The sequence below is a fragment of the Macrobrachium nipponense genome, chromosome 1, assembly GCF_015104395.2.
Source record: "Macrobrachium nipponense isolate FS-2020 chromosome 1, ASM1510439v2, whole genome shotgun sequence".
Classification (NCBI taxonomy): Eukaryota; Metazoa; Arthropoda; class Malacostraca; order Decapoda; family Palaemonidae; genus Macrobrachium; species Macrobrachium nipponense.
This window is the reverse complement of record NC_087200.1, coordinates 152,227,336-152,242,839: the sequence shown is the minus strand read 5'-3', so window position 1 is coordinate 152,242,839 and position 15,504 is coordinate 152,227,336. Positions and strand designations below refer to the sequence as shown.

Sequence of the window (15,504 nt, the reverse complement as noted above, 5' to 3'; positions counted from 1 at the left end):
ACTGTCAATAACCTAGATGTTGGGATACTAGTTTTAGTAACCATAAATCAATCACTCACTCTCCTGGATACACCAGGATTTCTCAAACAACATGGGACATTCGGTGACTTGGCCTTCCAATTTAATAACAATTTTAGACATAAGATGATTGATACATTTTGGCTGAACACTTATTTTTACTCGTAATAAACCCAGTCTCTCAGTTGCGTGTATGTGGCAGTTGATCAATGGATGACTGAAGGTCCAGGTATTGTATGTCAAGTCAATAAAGAGCAATATTATCCCTCTTTTGTGACCAAAAGATTTTTTCTAGGTTAGGGATTATCAGAATTCATAATATGGGCATATGACTGATGGGTTTGTATGAAAAACTTGTGTTAGCTTATAAATGCTTTGTGTTTTGAAAAAGGTACTCAAGGAAAATGAACAAGACAAATGCAAAAGTTTTATATTGGAAATGTACATAAAGCTACCATGCAACAATTTGCAGTTATTGCCACTTCTGTATAACATAGCAAAAAAATCTTCAGCTCTTTATTAACTTAAAAAAATACCAAACAATTATTGTCCTGCAGTGATACTTTAAAATCTTTCACCGACTCAATGAAACTGGATATGCTCATTTAATCTCCTGATATGGTTATACCCAGTGCTAATAACCTGATAATTTATCTAAACTTATTATTTGAAGCTGGTGACATGCATTTCTTTGAAGTCCAATAGCAGATGAATATTAACCCTCAATTATAGTTGAAGGAACTTTAGTTTCCATAATGACAATTCCCTCCAGAACACTGTACCTTGAAAAAATCCGAGTGTGAAATTATAAATATTTTTCACCGACCTTAAAAATAGTATGATAAAAATTTCCATGATCAAACTGATATAAAAAAATGATCCCATACAATTTCTTATAAACAAATCAAATATCTGTACCCCAGTGCATAAATATCTGTTAATTTTTGCTAAGAATGTGTGATTTTCTGCAAACAGAACACAGATAATGGCAAACAAATACTATGTTCACTTTTTTTTCCATGACTCCATATATCCAGTAACCTTCTAAAATTCTGATATAGTTAACAATTTTCAACCTCTGAAATTACCGGAAAATTCATTAAAAAGTATTTCTGGGTATGGAATCAATTAGATGACTTTTGCAGAATTCTAAGGGATAATTTAACACATTTAACCCAAGTAGGAATATCTAGGTAACATCAGCTCTACCTGCGTTAGCAAATTATGGCCAGCAAATTATAACAAAATTATTGCAATATTTCCCTTGAAATTTGCTGTGCAACAGCTAGCATAAATATATGTACCAGAAAATTATATATAATCACCAGTTCACTTTAGTTTTGCATGATGCAAAAAACATTTATACTCTACTGTATATATATATTTCCTGATTTGTACAAATATTTTCTTATAGCAAAGTCAACAAATAATGCTCTTGGCTATCTTATAATAGCCATTGTGACTATTCATGTTGAGCATATATTATTAAAATAAAATACAAGTCAGCTTCAAAATAACGTTATCCCACTGTGAAACCGACTTCTGGAATGATCAAAGAATGTACAGCACCATAAAGTTCGTGAGCAGACAGAAAAAAAATTTAGCTTTAAAAGTACCACAGACAAGTTTTGCCAAGATCCAGAAATGTCAAAGAGTTAATTATTTATGAATTGTTGATGTTGTTAGGTTTGAAGAAACTTAATTTCCAGGCCAGCTGTCATATATAGTGAATTAAAATTACAAATTACTCTTAGAAAACCTACCAAGAATTTAGTTAAACAAACCAGGAGTATTTACTTGTTAATTACCAACATCCATTTGTTAAGTGAATAACCTTACTACATTCACATAACAAATGCTACTACTGGAAATGGAAACTGAATAAAGCCAATGCATATGTACCACATACAACAAAATGCATTACATTATTTTAATTACTCTGTTTTTATCACCTCTCCTCTTAAATGTTATCATTTATTGATTTTTAAATATGAAAAAATGTTCTTCTTGGCTCCATTCTGTTTAATACTTATTAAATATATAATTTACAAGACAGAAAAATAGTATAAACTGTATTTAAGTGTCTTCAGACATAGCTACAGTATTCAGTAATATATAGTATGTGGCACCAACGCTCACAAACAAATAAAAGGTGCTGAAAATTTTACACCTTAAAATCATCTTCATGAGTCTTAAATTCCATCAATATCATTTGCATGAGAGCACGTCTTTGTAAAAGTGCTGGTGGGCTATGGAACTGTGAATGGAAAAAAATGAAGGAAGGTGAATATGTTGCCTAAAAAGTTGAGTAAGGTCTGAAGGTGTTTTTCTTTTCAATAGATCCATTATATAATTTATGAGTTACACCCATATACAAGATTTCCAGATTCTCTTAACTGATTTAGCATTAATATTGACATTATTAGAAAAAGCTGTTATTTCCACCATCATTGCAGTATATAAAATTGAAATGTTATTTATTCACACAATTAGCCAGTCATGTACCATTTAACATAACATTTTTTCCACTATAATGCATATGAGATTTTTCCTGTCATCATGAGACCCAACAAGTATATTTTGAAGGGTTTATTCATCTCTTAACTGTGGAAGAGAGGCTTAAGCTTAAATTATCCCCATGTGCCATGTAGTAATTTATCATAGCAATGGTGGTAAACTTCTTACAAATGAAGGAACCAAATCAGGGGAAATCATCAAAAATTGAGTGAGGTTGGAAGGGGACGACTTCTTTATAGTTACTTGTTCCTTTTGACTAGACCCAAAAAATTCATGCCAACCATCACTGATGTCAAAATAAAGATTTTATTTTTATTCATGTACATGGACACAGCTGGTTTGAAAATCCATGGACAATGGGTACTCTCGCAATTGTACATTTGGCCTTTGCATTTTGTTAGAAACATATACAGAAAATGCTGGTTGCTGGAATATAAAAATTTGGTTTTAGCCAGATCTAATTACACGTTACACCAATAAACTAACAATGTCTTCTGACTTAAATTTAAGACTTCTACCATTAAAATAGGCTAATGTAAATAAAAGTCAATGTAGTTTAATGATGGTAAATGTAATACATATTCTTTAGGTAATTTATACAGTGTATCTTATGAAAGTTTCTAAATGCCATTTCAACTTCACATTACATATTAGTATTTTTAATTCATGAAGTCAACGTCATCATACCTTGCTTTGTCTGTTTTTAAGGAGTTAGTGCTTATCAAAGTTATGTTTTGTAAAATAACCATATATAAACTTATTCTTTGAAATTGCCAATAAATAATGGTCCTCATTAGAGTTCTTAGTCTTTATCTTAACTTGTCTCAGCTCAGCTCACCAGATTCTCCTTCAGTTCTGTGCCTATGTCAGTCAGCAATGTTTTATTCATAAGTCATAAACCTAAATATGCTTCATTCTGTTAACAGCAAGCTGCTTTATTCAGTGACAAATGACTGCACCTCCACTTTTAGTCTACACACCACCTAATACTATACAATAAAATAAAAAGAAATTCAAACAGAAAAACCATCCAGAAAAGATTTCAATTTAAGAACACAGTTGCTTAAGGCTAATTTTTGTATTTTCTCATTACTCAGTAGCCTAAAACAAAATCGAAACTTTCTCCTGCCAAAAATACTTTGCCACAGTCCGCTTAAACTTTCTATTATATGTTTTCTGATATTCTAACCAAGAAATTCTTTATATCAACACTGGAATATCAGAAAGTTACAATGCAAAAGCTGAAAATTTTTTCTTGTTCATTCTGTACATTTTGCTGCCAACACAACTAAATCTGTTACTACTCACAGTGGCATCATTTATCATTCTACCATTTCTCTTTCCATTCCTGTTTGAAATTTCCCTGAGCCCTCTTCTTGTTTTTTGGGGATTTTAATTACTAAATAGTACAGGTATTGTAGAATAGGAGCAGATCAGTGGAATAATGATTAGCATCACTAATCGTATATGTGATTACGTGGGAGCCATAGCTTATAATCCAAAATAAAAAGGCACCATGCACTTGTCTTAATTTAATTAAAATTTAAAAATAATTTGGGAATTGTTTGAACAAAGGAGGAAGCAAACCTCTATACATACATGACAAGATTGAAAAGTTGCCAATACAGAATGTCTCCTTGAAGAGGACAACACTGTCAGTGCATCTCCTGTGGTGCACTGTAAGCATTACTAACGGGTGTTTGCAGTGTTCCTTTGGTCCCTAGTTACTTCCACTTTTTAGCCTTTTACTTTTAACTGCATTCTTGCTTTTATTCTTGTCTTGCTCTCAACACCTCTAACTGTTACTTCTTATTGCATCTGTCAGGGTTTCTCCCAGTTCCACCTTCAGATCCTTGTATACTTCATTTCCGTTAATACCTAGATTTCTTCATCTTTGTATACAACAACTCCAGCTCGATTTATTTCATTGTCATAAGTGCCCTTAGCATGGCTAGACATATTAAATTTCATAAATTACAATTACTAATATAGTGTGCCAAATAATTAAAAAGGGAAGATCTTATTGTAAATTAGTGTGAGACCACTGAATCATTTCTAGTTTCATATGCAATCTAAAAGGATGTGCTCTCACATGAAAAATAGATTACAAGAAGGTCAACTTTTAAATTAGACAGCTAGGAAAGAAGAGATAAAAGTAGAGGCAGAAGCAATTCAGCTTGGACTGAGGGGCCACTGCAAAAAACATTTCATACCACCAACTGTAATTGGTACCTGTCCAAAGGGAGGACAAGGATAAAAAGCTGTTGATGGAAATATACAAAAGAAAATGCAGATTAAACAGACTCAATTGCTCAATTTCTAAAATACATAGAGGAAATATGTGAAAGTCCCCATATAGCAAAAATTGCATAACTCAAAATTGGTAATAAAAATTAATAAACAATAAGATAAGCTAACCAAAATTACTAGAGGTGTTTTCAAGCAATTTTGGTAGAGCATTTCATTCTTTCTAGTAAAATCATGGAATGTGTAGGACAGGAAACAATATTATACAAGGCTATATAGTGCCACAATTGTCCATTACAAAACTTGACCATGTGTAATAGATATGACAATAACAAGCCTATTGTACACCCTTAAGATCATTGAAGGAAATAGTGTAGCGGGTAAACAACCATGAAAAACAATGTGTCAGTATCTATCTAGCTACAAGAAATGGTTATGAAATAATACAGCATCACAAGGTAAAATAGCAAGAGAGAAACTTGACCACCTGAGTATTACAAGGCAATGTAGACTTGATCCTCAACTGACTAAAACACACCCACTTCCAAGTAAAATACTACATTAACTAGCTGTTAGATTCTCCTTCAAAACAGGGAGAATATTATGGCCAAGGGCCAGAAACTATTAGGTCCCATTACCAAGCTTCCTTGAGCAAATTACAACAAATTTCCAGGAGTTATAATAAAAGCAGATAGACTGCATATTTGCAAGTTAATGTTACAGGGGTAACCAACAATAAAATTGTGACAATTATGAACATACCATTTTCTATTGTATACGTATTACATTTACCTATTTTATTACTACACACCACAAAAGATAACCTAAATACCTATCAAAATACAATGGATGTTTACTTAACAAAACCATACCACACCATTTGCTATCACCAAGAAAAGGGACTGAAGCTGAATTAATGGACAAACAATTTTATATATCATTATACTTAAAAATTATTTGGTCATGATAACTTCATGATTATTGCACCATACTCAAGTAAAACAATCAACATATTCCTTCTGTAAAAGTACATACTATACTATATTGCTAATCACATATAATTGTTGTGAAGATATTTTATACACAAAGAACCTATCAACTTATGGATAAAAGTCTGTGAAAAATATTAAATACAAATTCTAAGAGTACTGTACATGTATTCAGAAGAAAGCAAAACTTTTTTCTGGTTATTTTTTTTTTTTTTTTTTTGTTTTTTTTTTTTTTTTTACAGTAAAGTACACAGATGGATCTTGTGCATGTTCTGAGTTGCCAGTTTGATTGTTATTGAAATAACAGGAAAGGCTACGTATGTTTCACCCTGGCAAGTGCAACATAGCTCTTTCTGGTATTGTTGTCATGCCACCCGACGGGGCCACGTTCACAGTCCGCACACACCAAATACTTGGTGCTTCCGACCGTGTGTGAGAAACCAATGTTGTCAAAGGTAAACATGTCATCAACAACCCACCACTCATCAAGCTGAAAAGGGGAAAATAAGTTTTCATGTAACAATACTGTATTACCTGAAATAAGAGCAACATTAAATTTAGATTTAAAGTACTAACACTTGCAAGGTTTACTTAACCTAAGTACAGTGCACAACTACATAATGTTGGAATTTATTTTAATTTCAATCTTACTTATATTTAATAAACAAAATAATTATTCAACAACCAAAACAACTTATATTAAAGAGTAGATCCACTAATAAAACTTTGTGACATTGCCGTACATTACCTTTTTCCCTAGACATGGCCAAAGATACATAATAATGTAAAGCACTTATCACAAATGTTGACGTTGACGTATTCCAAAATTGTCGTTGTCTTGGAGTTAGAACGTTCAGTTTTGTTCTGGGTTAATTTCCTATTACAATGTAGATGCCGGCCTTGCTAATGAGAAACTCTTATTGTAACTGTTCGCCGTGGCTGTGGTAACCTCCGAGGTAATTTACTTCTTACCTTTGACAGGTACATATTACGCACGCACGAACTTAAGGCCTATTGGGCAATTACTAGTTTAAAAAATTTAATTCATAAGTTTAATTTTATTATTCATTTTACTTATCATTAACACTAATAGTTACTATACTAAGTAGCATTAAGTTATTTACTTTTAATTTATTAAGAAAAATAGATAAAGCTCCGAGTGAAGCTAACGACCGAACGGCCATTCCCCACAGTCGGACACAAATATCAATCCTTTCTGATTTCTAACACACTCCCCACAAAGGATTGCGATTATAGAATTGCAATGAATATCTTCTTTAACCATACATTATTTATTAAGGCCACCTTAAATCTGGTTACTGCGTTAAACAACTATTTCCAACAACGCTAAATAAAAGTATGGGTAAGTTACTTTAGTATCATCCTCACATTACTAAAAGTGTAGCATTTTAACTTAAGTCTTCACTTTATTTTAAGTGTAGCATTTTATTTAAATATTTACACCAATTTTAGCTTAGCTTAGTTTACTATAGGCTATCTCTTAATTTTACTTTTTGTTTACGTATTTAGTTTTATTTATTTATTACCTAAAAAGTAATTATTTGCAATGCCCTTAATCCTTGTTTAAAGTTAAAGAATAAAGCATTTAATAAAGTATATCCTCACACTGAAAAAGTTTCGAGTGTGTAGCATTTTAGTCAAAATAAAAACTTGATTATTAGTAATTACAGTAAAATAATATACTGAAAAGCAGTATTTACAAATTATCGAAATTCTCCCTTAGCATTCTTTCAAATCTTTCGGTAGCCTTTCTTTTGGGTCTTACAGACCTTTCGCCTTGTTCAACGTGAATAGATTCAGGTTTATTTATACTGCCTGTTTCTACCTCCATTTCCATTGAATTATCTCTGGTTTGCCTTTCTCTTATAGCATGTGTCACTGACAGTTCCATAGGATAAAGATTGCAAATAGAATGATATTCTACAGCCCCATTAGTTTGCTTTAGTTTCACTGACCTAATATTATTGTCAAATCCTAATATTAATTCTAATACCTTACCCATCATCCAAAATGGTCTGGGCTTATTTATTGCTTTAATTAGGACAATGTCACCAACTTTAATTCTATTTTCCCACTTACTTTGGTACAAATTTCTACGATGTTTTCTCTCAGGCTTAAGAGATGAATTTTCATAACCACAATTTATTAAAATTTTCAATTTTCCCTATTTCTTCCTGTATTTCTACAGTTCTCTCTAAAGAAGGTTGACTAGAATCGTCCAACCAAACATCACTATCCTCTTTTCTCAAAATGAGGGATGAATTACCATGCAATTTGATAAAGGAATTTGGAGTTATAAACTCTAAATTTTCTGAGCTTGATCTATATGTTAAAGGCCTGGAATTTATCGCTAATTGAATATTAGAAAGGGTAGTTAATAATTCAAAGTAAGTTCATTTAGACCTTCCTATTACTTTATAAAGACAATTCTTTAATACTCTAATCAATCTCTCCCAAGCAGAACCAACCCATGCTGAATATAAAGGAATTTTAATGTGTTTGATATTACATTTCCTTAATTCAGATTGAAATTCCTGCGACTCCAATGACCTTTCAAGGATACTTCCACCCTTGAGAAAAGACTTAACATTGTCACTGTACAGGTATTGTGGTATTGTGTACATATTACTAAATCTTTGGAAAGCGAGAACAAAATTTTTAGTGGACATGTCTGGTAACAATTCAAAGTGCACAGCGCGCACGTTAAGACAAGTGAAAACTAATATGAACATTTTTGTGGTCTTACCACTCAACTCATCCCTAACCCAAAGGTGTCCGGTGAAATCAATACCTACATGCTGAAAAGGCTAGACTAAATTCATGTGGTGTTTAGGCATATCTGTAAACTTCGGGTATCTGTAAGCTAAGGCATTATATTTCCTACATATATTACAACTACTCAGCTCAGTCTTTACTGCTGACCTACCCTTGGGAATCCAAAATCCCTGTTCCCTAAGGTAGTTTAATGTAGTGCCTATTCCTAAATGCTGTACCTTCAAATGACAATGCTTTATTAACAATGAGGTGAACCTATGCTCTTTAGGAAGCAATACTGGGTTATGAACATCAAAGTCAAAGTACAAACACTTAGATATTCTTCCCCTAGACCTAATTATACCCTTTGAATCTAAAAATAAATTTAAATTGGACACTAGAGGAGGTATATTATTAGTAACATTGGCACTGCTTTGTAAAAAATCTAATTCTACTGTAAAGTATTCTTTCTGTGCAATTTTCACCCAATACTCTAAGGCTTTCTTTTTAGGATCACCACCCTTTAATTAATCTACTACAAAATTTGAACAAGTAACTGGTAATTCTTAACAATTGTTCATAATTTGACATTTTATTTATATTGAGAATACCAGCGTTTACTTTATTTATTTGCATAGTGCATACTGTACTTATTTGATGCTTATAGTAAGGCGATATGCTCAATAAAGGGTAAAGAGGCCACTTGTCAAAATCATTACTCAACCATTCTGGACCTATTCTAGCCAATAAGTTGATTACTTAAATAAAATTTAGTATAGGATAAACCTCTGGTGATCATGTCAGCAGGATTTTCTTTCTGTATTTACACAGTGATATAAGACAGGTAGTTTAAATAGCTTAGATATTTCAACTTTAAGACCATCTGCCTCAAGTACTCTATTTCTAACAAATTTAGATTTTATTTTAGTTTCTCTGGTCAATAGCCAATTTAAAACCACTTGAGCATCAACATAAATATTAATGAATTGAAAATTTATATTATTGTAGGCTTCTAGTAAAGAAGATAAACATTTAAAAGCTAGAATTACTCCAATTAGTTCCAAAGTGGGGACACTATGCTCATTTCTCTTATTCAGTGGAGCCAATTTAGATTTGGAGAACAAATAAGAACTTTTATCATTTTGATTAACCGCATAGGCCACAAACCCATAGGCTTCCACAGAGCTATCACAAAAATGTGAAGACCATACGAGTCTAGTTCATTAAGGGACTCTCTAGGAAATTTAAGTTCAGATAACATTTCAAAATCTCTACTAATAATTTTCATTTCCCCCACAAATGTCTTTAGGTAAAATTTTGATCCCAACAACATCTAATTTCCATATTTTTCTCATTAAATTTTGCCTCTTATTGTTACAGGAAGGACTATATTCAAAGGATCAAATATTTTAGAAGTTTGTGACAATACTTTTCTTTTTGTGTCTGCTTCTGGGGTCTATTTTAACAAGGCGGACAAGACTAAAAGAATCATTATTTACATTGAATCTATAACCCAATACTTTATCCTCTTCGCAAGAATGTTCAACAAGTCTATTATCAGACGCCATTTCTTCTCTCAACTCTACACAATTGGAATTCCAAGACCTTAAGATAAAGCCCCCTTGTTCCATCCTATCATTAGCTTGCTTATACAAATTTTTCATTTCATCAATGTTGTTACCAGTTACAAGAAGATTGTCTACATAAAAGTTATTAGTTAAGATTTCTTTACACTTATCATCAGGATAACTTTCTGCGTGATGTTTCATAAAATTTAATATAAAAGGTGAAGAAGTGTAACCAAAAACTATTGTTTTGTAGCGATAAGATACTAATTTATTTCCCCGTTTCCAAAAGAAACAAAATCTATTTTTGTCCACTTCATTTTTTAATTTAATCCTCAAAAAAGCTTGTTTGACGTCGCTCAACATTACATATTTATTAGTTCTAAAGTAAAAGAGCAATTTCAGTATTGAGCCCATTAAATCTATCCAGGATAAGCTGCTTCATTAAGTGAAGGCAATTCCCTGTAAGTTTTTTAAAGAACAGTTAAAATACTGGCCTGATTTTTGTGGTAACTTGCTCTTCTAATTTTATAACTGGTCTATGGGGAATCCATATATACTTATGATAGTCAGAAGGACTTACTTTAATTTCCTCAATTATACCATCCTCAAGTTGTTTATCAAAAACGTCCTGGTATTTGTCAATGAGACCCTTTTTACCAAGATACTCTACTGTTCTGTCTAATACCTTAAGTGAAACAAAATGATTAGATGGGACGCTGTCAATTTTATCAGTATACCAGGGCAATTCTACATGATAAAATCCATTATCAAAAGAGATCCCCTCTCTAAATCTGTCAATTTGTTCTTTATCAAAGGAGACCAATTCTTTTTCACACTTTTTTATTCCCAAGGATTCAAGACTAAAAAGGTGTTCAAGTCCATTGTCTACCTCACTGTCTTCTAATATATGCTCTAATGGATTGAAATAAGATTTTAGAGGATCCATTACTAAATTTACCACGCTTTTTGTTTTAACATTCAGTGTTTTCTTATTAACCGTGGAGTCCATAACAGTTCTACTTTCTGCCTCATCCAAAAAGTTGAAACACATTACCTACAGGAGCTACTCTATTATTTTACGACTAAACAAGCTCCACACACCTTTTAGTCCAAGTTACCGAAAGTAAAAACTGAATGATATCTATTCCTAACAACATGTCAACTTTCATACTTTCATGGTTTCTGTGGTCACAAAAAGTCTCATCCAATAAAGCAATATTATTTTCTTTAATTTTATTTATTATTTGATTCATGCCGGGCACTTCAAAATTTATATTGAGCGATTTGTCAACTAATAAAGGTATGAATATTAAATTATTGTTTATATTTATTCCAGTGGACATTTGCTTGAAGCCCTTAGTTTCTTGCCCTATATATGTGCTTACATCACATTCCAAAGCATACAACGCCTCTACATCCTGACAAAGATCTTTAGCTGCAGATTCGGAAATATATGACCACTGACTGCCAGTGTCAAACAAACATCTGACTTTCCTAGCCTTTTTGCCATTTCTTAAATACAAAGTCATAGTGGGTAAAATGTGAGACGCATCAAAACTTCTTTGAGCAAAACATAAGCTTACATTAGTTTTAGTAGTTAGTTCGGCTTTATTCAAAGAAGGGCACAATGGAGTTATGTGTTCCCTCTTTCTACACAACAGACATTCAAACCTTAACTTATTTTGTTTCCCGTAACATTCATTGTCTTCGTGCCCTGAACCAGCGCATCTAGTGCATAGTGAAAGTTCCCTCAGTCTGGCCAATTTATCATTATAATTATTAAAGTTAACACATTTTCCCAAAGTATGGCCTTCAGCTGCACACAATTTACAAATTAACTTAGTTACTTTATTTGCAAATTTAAAATTTTGAATCGTACTTACACTTACCTTATTTTCTTTAGGTTTAAATGAACTGCTAGGACTAGGTTTACTAGAGGTTTTAGTGAGGGTCTTTTTTCTATTGGAAACAGTTTTGGATAAAGTTTTGATAATTTCATTATAATTAGAAAGAATGTCAGATATATTAGGATAATTTGTATTTAATTTGTGAACCAACTCTCTCTTTACTGGTATGGGGAGTTTATTAAATACTATATGACTCACAAATTTATGCCCAGAGGAGCCCACTTCCAATAAAAGGGATTTTGACGAAGGAAAAATCTATTTCTGGGTGATTGGCTCGTGTCGCCCTGTGAAATATCCTTAAGTTCATTATTTCTAGGTAAATAATCCTAATATTACCAGAGAAAAAATAAAATCAAGAAAATGTCAGTCGAACTGACTCGCTCACTCTATAAAAGAAGTGTCGGTATGGGAACAGGGGCGAGTGAGACCACTACCACGAGCCATTTACCATTTAGACCTTCCATCACAAAATCCCCCACCTGAGAGAGCTGATACCAAAGGGTGATGCGTCCGCTACTACTACTACTACTGACGCCAAGCGGAGAGCAGCGCCTCTAGCGGCCATCCTTTATAAAATGATCATCTTGTTCTGCAGGGTGGGAAAGGGAAAAAAAAAAAAAAAAAACAGTGTGGGTTTCACAGGGCGACACGAGCCAATCACCCAGAAATAGATTTTTCCTTCGTCAAAATCCCTTTTCTGGGCTCAGCTCGTGTCGGCCTGTGAAATAGTACCAGAGAAACAGACAAGATGATAATGAAGGGTCAAAATGAAACAAAACTGTAAAAAGATTAATATATAATATAAGCGAATCAAGGAACCAATTACACTATATTAACATAAGGTACTTAAAATTAGCTTAAATTAAATAATGGTAAGTACATAATACAATCATATATGAAGATTCACTAAGATTAAATGGTATTTACAAAATATACAAACACATTGTGTTCTACCCTAGCATAAAAATAAGGGCAGAGACACTGAAGCATATTTATATGCATAATGTGTGGGTGCCCCTAGCAAAAAAATAAGGGGCAGGATCCTAGCGGCTAAGGCTAGAGTACCACGAAGATCATAGCAGTAGGGTGAGGCATGTTGGACAAGGTAGGTAGAAAAGGGATTTTGACGAAGGAAAAATCTATTTCTGGGTGATTGGCTCGTGTCGCCCTATGAAAGGATCCTTAATATCATTCTTTCTAGCAAATTAATCTAAAAATTCCAGAGAAAACAAAATTAAGAAAATGTCAGTTAAAACTGACTCGCTCACTCTTTAAAAGAAGTGTCGGTATGTGGGCGATATAGGGGCGAGGTGAGAACACTACCACGAGACATTCACCAATTAGACCTTCCAATCAGAATCCCCACTAGAGAGAGCTGATACTACTACTAGGGGACGCCACGGACAGCAGCGCCCCTAGCGGTCATCCTTAATCTAAGAACATCTTGTCCTGCAGGGGGGGGGCAATCAATACAGGGTGGGTTTCATAGGGCGACACGAGCCAATCACCCAGAAATAGATTTTTCCTTCGTCAAAATCCCTTTTCTGGGCTCAGCTCGTGTCGGCCTATGAAAGAGTACCAGAGAAACAGACAAGATGGGAAAAAAGGACATATGAAAAAACAGTTGTAAAATGAGGGATATAATATAAAGTATCAGTTGTATTACAGCATATAAACTAAGTATTAAGGCTAACTTATTTAAACAATGACATAAAAGAAAGTTAGTAATGTAAAGTACTTAAAATTACAGTAACATAGTAAAAGTACAAAAATGCAGTGTAATTTGACAAAATAGATTTACTTAGATAACTTTATTTACAAAATATACAAACACATTGTGTCCTACCCTAGCATAAAAATAAGGGTAGGTACACTGAAGTACATTATCAGTACATAGTGTGGATGTCCCTAGCAAAAAAATAAGGGACAATCCACTAATATGATCTCAGCGGCTAAGGCTAGAATATCCGAGTAGCATGGCGATAGGGTGAGGCATGTTGGGATGAGGTAGGTAGAGAGGAGACCTGGATCTATACTACGACTACTATACAGTATCAGGGGAAACAATGTTTCCCGCTGCTACTGCGAAAATTTAAAAGATTCCAAGGACTTTAGATAATGACGTTTTAAAGACGGTCGGAGATTTCCATCCAGTATACTTTTTAAGATCCTCAAAGTTCATATGTTGAAAGTAATTAATTGAGGTGGCTACTCCCCTGAATGGTCATGTGGCTTTGGAAAATGAATCAGGATTGGCTTGTTTAATGAAGTAAAGGATTTGTTGCTATTACCTTTTACTGATAAAGTACCACCTTTTTCTCTCATGAAGAGAGAACCTGAGGATCTTGAGGATGTACGAGATAGAAAGGCTCTTAAAGTTGATACTGGGCAGAGAGAAGGGTCTTGCGGAAGTGGGATGACTTTCCAAGGGGCCCACCTTGCAAGAGGATCCTCATTTTTAGCCAAAAACTACGATCCGGAGCAAGCAGAACTTCTCCTGAGGGGAGGAATTCCACATGACCCGCATCTCTGGATAGAGCCGACAGTTCTGAAATTCTAGCTCCTGAAGCTAGGCTTAATAAGAATAATGTCTTTCTAAGAAGCATTGTGAATGTACAAGACGAGTTGTCAGTATCTGATGCTAGTTTGAGGACATCATTTAAGAACCATGAGACTGCAGTAGGCCTTTTGAGAAGGTCTAAGTCTAGCACAGGCTTTAGGGATAGACGTAAAATAAGATTCAGTCAGATCTATCTGGAAACCTAACTGAAAGATCTTCTTCAAAGCCGATTTATGAGTAGTAATAGTGCTAGCGCTAAAACCTTTTTCAAACAAGGATCTGAAAAAGGATATTGCTAAATTAACTGTCATGGTTGTAGTGTTTGATTCTTTCAGGAAGGATGCTAATTTTTTTAACAGCTGAGTCATATTGTCTAATAGTTGACTCTCTCTTATCTGATTCTAGGAAGAGGATGTTTTTGTGGATCAATGTTAGCATCTTTATTAGCCGCAAACTTCATGAAGTCCATAAAGTTAGGGTCTGAAGAATTCCTGAGGAAGCGAACACAGTCCTCATTTGTACTGATTGTGACAGCTTGGGATTGGGAATCCGTTGAGGTCGGAGACCCAATTCCAGAAGCAGAGGATACCAGTTGCTCTTGGGCCAGTCTGGAGCAATCAGGGCTACTAGTCCCTTGAAAGTCCTCAGCTTGCTCAAGACTTTCAAGAGAAGATTCACTGGAGGAAAAACATAAATTTTTCTCCACTGATTCCAATCTAACGACAGGGCGTCCGTGGCATAAGCCAGAGGGTCCAGGTTGGGGGCCACATAGCAAGGGAGCTTGTGGTTCGCTTGTGAGGCGAAGAGATCTACTTGGAGACCTGGGACTCTCCGGCATATCCACTGGAATGACCCGTCGTCTAGGGACCATTCTGATTGCAGAGGGACTGACCGGGACAAGGCATCTGCTATCACATTTCTTA

General features: G+C 34.0%; 1 protein-coding gene across 2 annotated transcripts in view; it reads right to left on the bottom strand.

Annotated features, from left to right (window-relative positions):
- Nucleotides 1-436: 436 nt before the first annotated feature.
- The window catches only part of LOC135219762 (guanine nucleotide exchange factor MSS4 homolog), a 258,337-nt gene continuing 243,269 nt past the window's right edge, over nt 437-15,504 (bottom strand). For both annotated transcript variants that reach the window (XM_064256809.1, XM_064256808.1), the window contains one exon: nt 437-6,261. In XM_064256809.1, coding sequence (XP_064112879.1) covers nt 6,085-6,261 — 177 coding nt within the window. In that variant the 3' untranslated portion in view covers nt 437-6,084. The remainder of the gene's footprint in view (nt 6,262-15,504) is intronic.